Raw genomic sequence first — 5364 nt, 5'->3', positions numbered from 1 at the left:
CTGAAACAACATTTTATTGGTTTTCCCTACCATGCGAAAAGCGTACGTGAACTGCGTTATATAATTAAAAATAATAATTTAATTGTGAAGTACAAAAATTTAGGTCCCAGCTGGACAATTTTTTAAGTACTTCAAAAAAACAATATAGAGAGTGATTTAAGATATAATTTTCTGTTTAGGGATGGGTATGTGTTGTGGTTTAGTGTGGGGCTGGTGGTGGGATTGGTGGGGCATTGGAGTGGGGGGCGGAATTAAGTTGGTGTGGGATGCTTAGGTTTTGTGGCTTGTATAAGTTTAGGGGAGGGACTTACATAGCTGCTGAGAGGGGGTGTACGTAGGCAGTGTGGCGATAGGTGAGGGGGTTTGTAAGCTGGGATATGGTATCTTTCGACTTTGATTTTTACCATTAGAACTACTTCCTAATTCCTTTAGGTTAGGGTCTAAGCTACATATATCCAACAACTGTACATAAGTAGAACACCGGACACGTTAAAACGTCCTGCAAAATAATCTATTAAGTAACTTTAGCTAAATCGGAAAAATCATAGAGAAGGAGATAACAAACTATACAAAGTGCTTCAAATAAAATGCAAACACAACTCTTAGTAGGGGGGGGGGGCATGAGCTGGTGCGCCGGGGTAAGCTAGGCAAGAGGATAGGTAAATACTTTGGGGTTACCTTGCTTAAAGATTTAAAGGAAATACGAAAGCTAAACTAATTGCTTTGTAAAACTATCAAAAATTAAAAAAAAAAACAGATGGAATGTTTAGTTTAGGGCGATAAGTTGATGGGAGGTGGCAGGGGTTAGGTAAGAGGCTTTGGGGGTTTCATACAATGGTGTTTTGGGTGTCGACCTTGTTCTGCAGGCAGGTCAAATATAATAGTCAAAGATTATATGACTTTTGCATTGAATCTGTTTCGAAAGAATTTAAAGAATCAGAATCAATTGTTAAAGTTTTTGTGTGAACATTTGGCTTGACAAAAAATTTGGGATCTTTTCCGTTTGTGCCCCCCCAGTACGTTATGCGCCCCCCAGTTACAGAGCACGTGCCATTACATAGTAAATCATTATGTAAAAATATGGCACGTGCGTCTGGGGGGTGCAAATAATATGCGCCCACTAAGCTGGGGGGGGGGGGGGGGGGGCACAAACGGAAAAGATCCAAAATTTGAATGAATTGCTCTTTTTACAAGATCGAAGAGCCATGCTGAGCGTGCTCTGTTTTCACATTTACTACCATTTTTTAGTTATTTGGATTGAATATTTAGAAAAATATCAAAATGAGCCAACCATTTGTTACTGAAAGTTTCTGATGGTAAAAATCTACATGGAGTTCAATCTATGAGCAAACAATCTTTGTTACAATTCGCCGAAGAAATAATTTGTTCAAAATGATTTTTTTAAAATAAATTTTGGATCTCAGTCAATTATAAATAGTAATACTGATTTTTTTAGTATTTTTTCTTGCATAGTCTGATTTTGAATTCAAAACAGCAATGAAAACACGCACGTGCGCATTTTAAAATATCGATGCCAATGTTGTATCTCTCCGCAATAGTTATTGATAGGTCAAAAATGGCTGAACAAAAAAGTCGGGTTGCCACAATGTTTCTAACACCGGATAAATCTAGAGGTTGGAACAACAACAACAGCTGTTGAAACTTTGGCACTTTTCCATGACCAGCAATTTTCTTCGCTGCCACTTTTTTTCTCTAATAGTTTATTTTGCTCACTTCCGCGAGATCTTGTTACTTCTACCTGTTGATTCGAGTGAATTACTGCAAGCAGTTGATGTGAAATTCAATTTTTATAAAACGTATTACAAAACATTTTGCAAAACACTAAAAACTAGCGGTGTAACTTTCAACTGCTGTTGTTTATGTTTACATCTCGCGCAATTTTTATAATTAAATTTTACGGACTTTCGTCACGAACTAAAATACTACTCAGGTGGTGTTTGTATCTTATGCATTCTAATTCTTGTAGACCTTTCGTTTCATCTGCGGAATTTGTTTTCACTCATTTACTATTCTGAGGTCAAAGTTTAAACTTTCTGAAAGTGCTATTAAAGGATTAGTTTGTAACGAGATATTTGCATGAATGTGAGCTCAGCCAGCCCATACTTCAAATTCATATCAAAATATCAACAAGCATTAAGCAATACCATCTCAATGAAGTAAATGATTACACGGTCACATCAATTTGAAACTGCAATTTTGAATAGTTTGAATGCCTGGCCAAACTTCAGTTCCAATCCAACCAATTTGAATAAACAAATTCATTGTTAGTTCACGTCATTCATTTCAACTTTATCCCAATTGAAGCTAAGCAGGCTGAAACAACAAACCAAAGATGAATATTTTGAGTGGTACTATACTTCTTGTACTTCTGATAAATCTTGGCACAATTTCATGCCTGAATGTTCTTTTTTCATTGCCCTGTTGGGGCGGCCATTTCGGAACAATGTCATCACTGCTAGTTCCAGTTTGCGAAGTTCACAACTGCACTGTGATCGAATGGGCTAAACTATGTGAAAGAAAGCTGAAATCTTTCCATCAAAGAGTGAAGTTTGACGTCATCAAACGGCACGGACTTGAGGACGAGTACTCATTTGTTGGTAGATTTGATTTCCTCTTCAATTATTGCCCGGTCATGATGGAGCAGATGGAATATACATACAATGAACTGACAAACATTTTGAAAGAAAATTTCGAGAGGGCTAAAGAATCCGCGGACGATAATTCCCTGAGGTTTGATATTATGATAACCGACCACATCATGGCTGGGACTTTAATTGTTGCTGAAAAGTTCAACCTCCCAGTTGTTATTCAAACACCAGGAATCCCCGGTGGCGTAGAACACATGCAAGACAAATATCCGGTTCCTTTAACGGAACTTATAGTGTTCAAATGGGTGTACAAGGACTGCTTTGCCTGGGTGGAGAACCAACGTGCCTCGGACGGATTGCCAAAATTGGACTCTCAAGGAGACTTCCTTCCCATGGAATACACGGATCGTTTTCCTTTAATGATCCCGACCTCTGAGTCCATCACAGCAGAACCTCATCCCACAGCTGAGTACATTTTCTTCGGAGGAATGAGGAACGAATCAAATTTCAAGAAATTGGACCAAGACCTCGAGACCTGGATTGATAAAAAGGAAACTGACATCATTTACATATCTCTTGGAACCCACGTCGACTTAGACACCCAAAGCTTTAAATCCTTTTACCAAAACATCGAGGAACAATCCAAATACAGGGTTATCTGGTCATTAAGTCTTGGGCTGGAGAAAACGGCCAAGGAAGCGGGCCTGTACGGCAAATTGAGCGATCAAATTTTTCTGAGCGACTACCTACCGCAGTACACACTTCTAGGTCATTCGAAAGTGAAGATTTTTGTTTCTCATATGGGTTTAGGGTCCATGGTTGACCTCATCAAACGGGAAATACCTGCTATTGCTGTTCCTCAATTCGGTGACCAATTTGCGAATGCAATCATCATGGAAAATCTTTCCGTATCCAAAACATTACCAAAATTCGATTTCGAAAACTTGAAGCAAGCTGTAGAAGTGGTAATGGCTGATTATGAATCGTTTCAAGCAAATCTGAAGAAAATTTCAGCTGAGTTTGAGAAGTATGAAAAGCCAGAATTGATTAACAATTTCCTGACCGAAATAGCAGGGCGAAAACAGACTACAATCAAGTATAAATTGGACTACGAAGTCAACAGTCCCCGTTTTCTGCTCATATGGAAAGCCATTACCATATTTGGTCTGGCGTTCCTGTTCTGCGTGGGCTTAGCAGTCGTGTGCGTGATTCGAAACTTTTGCATTGGAGATTTTGCTGCGAAGCCCAAGACTCAATAGATTTTTTAATTAACCGACCAAGTTGATATCGCCGCAAGGTTATACCTAATTGGAAATTGGATCTCTCCGATTTCGGTTACCTTGAGCATATTACAGGTGTAATCCCAAATTTTGAAAATCCTATGTATTAACATAGCGCCCTGGATTTTAGTTTAGCGCTTGGTCAAATTTGACTGCTACGATTTTAGGTACACCTTTGCGGTTATATGTTTGAGCTTTTACTTATTTACACTGTGCCATTAATTCAGCAGGCTTCTATCGTATATATAACCAGCTAGTTACTATTTATGTGCTCTATCAACTGCAATCATCTCGAATTAAATACTGTAATTAGAACATTTCAACAATTATTTTAAAGCCCAGCTTGCAGCCATGCATCCAATTTCACTAGGAATTCAAAAAAATTTGAATTCAGTGAGTGTATTACTCATTAAGAAATTGAACGTTGAAATTTGAGCGACAGAATGAAATTGGCCTGCTCGAGCTCATTTATGGTAAGACCTTTCCTCGCTCAAAAGGTCTATGATCAGACTTTGACTCGCTCAAGGCGTTTATGATCAAACTTTACATAGCTTAAAGCGTTTATGACCAGAATTTAGCTTGTTCAAAAAACAGCTATGATCAGACTTTAGCTTGTTCAAAAAACAGTTATGATCAGATTTTAGCTTGTTCAAAGAAATTATGATCAGACTTTCGCTCGCTCAAGGCGTTTATGATCAGACTTTGGCTTGTTCAAAAATCAGTTATGATCAGACTTTTGATGTTTCAAGAAAAATTTATGATCAGACTTTAGCTTGTTCAAAAAACAATTATGATCAGGCTTTAGCTTATTCAAAAAACAGTTATGATCAGACTTCGGCAGCCCATGGTTTTTATGAGCAGACGTCAGCTGGTTCATAAACAGTTGAAGCCAGACTTAGGCTCGTTAAAATTTGCTCATGATCATACATTGGCTCGTTCAAATTTGTTTATGATCAATCTTTAGGACGCGCCTACAGCCTATCCTTACCCGTGCATTTTTGAGCGCACCGCTCTTCCCGCCATCGGTGAGGCGAGTTTTTGAAGAAAAATTGAACGCAAACCCCAAGCGCTCGCCCTTTACGGTGCACAGAAACTTCCAACACCAAGAGTGTTGGACATGCCAGAACGATCAAAACTAAGCGCAAAAACTAAGCGATAGAAATAAAAAACAAAGCCACTCTTTTAAATCCCACAAACAAAAATTAGTATTTTGAAATTAATTAATATTTTTTCCAGAAGAAATTTTAAAACCTAATTGGAGAGTTTAGAAAACTATTCAAGGTGACATTTGAAACTTTCAGTTCAAAAATTTTGTTATCACACAAAAATTTAACATTTTTTGAGAGAATTGCAATTTATATATCATTGGCAAAGCTTTATTGTAATACTTTGTTAGCGCCTCAGTTATAAAATTGCTTGTAACTTGGCTGCTGCCGTGATCCGCTTTGTTTATTCTTCGGTTTATGACGAACAGA

General features: G+C 38.0%; 1 protein-coding gene across 1 annotated transcript; it reads left to right on the top strand.

Moving 5' to 3' along the window:
* Nucleotides 1-2199: 2199 nt before the first annotated feature.
* On the top strand, nt 2200-4218 carry LOC142346519 (UDP-glycosyltransferase UGT4-like). The gene has a single exon (XM_075398870.1). It carries the CDS (start codon nt 2354-2356, stop codon nt 3866-3868), a length of 1515 nt encoding a protein of 504 aa, XP_075254985.1. The 5' UTR covers nt 2200-2353; the 3' UTR covers nt 3869-4218.
* Nucleotides 4219-5364: the final 1146 nt, after the last annotated feature.

This window comes from Convolutriloba macropyga, chromosome 1 (assembly GCF_964194025.1).
Source record: "Convolutriloba macropyga chromosome 1, txConMacr16.3, whole genome shotgun sequence".
Taxonomy (NCBI): Eukaryota; Metazoa; Xenacoelomorpha; order Acoela; family Convolutidae; genus Convolutriloba; species Convolutriloba macropyga.
The sequence above is the reverse complement of the archived record's forward strand: the minus strand, read 5'-3'. Positions and strand labels throughout refer to the sequence as shown.

Coding starts and splice junctions, on each gene's coding strand:
- LOC142346519 (XM_075398870.1), top strand. CDS start 2,354: ATGAATATTTTGAGTGGTACTATACTTCTTGTACTTCTGATAAATCTT.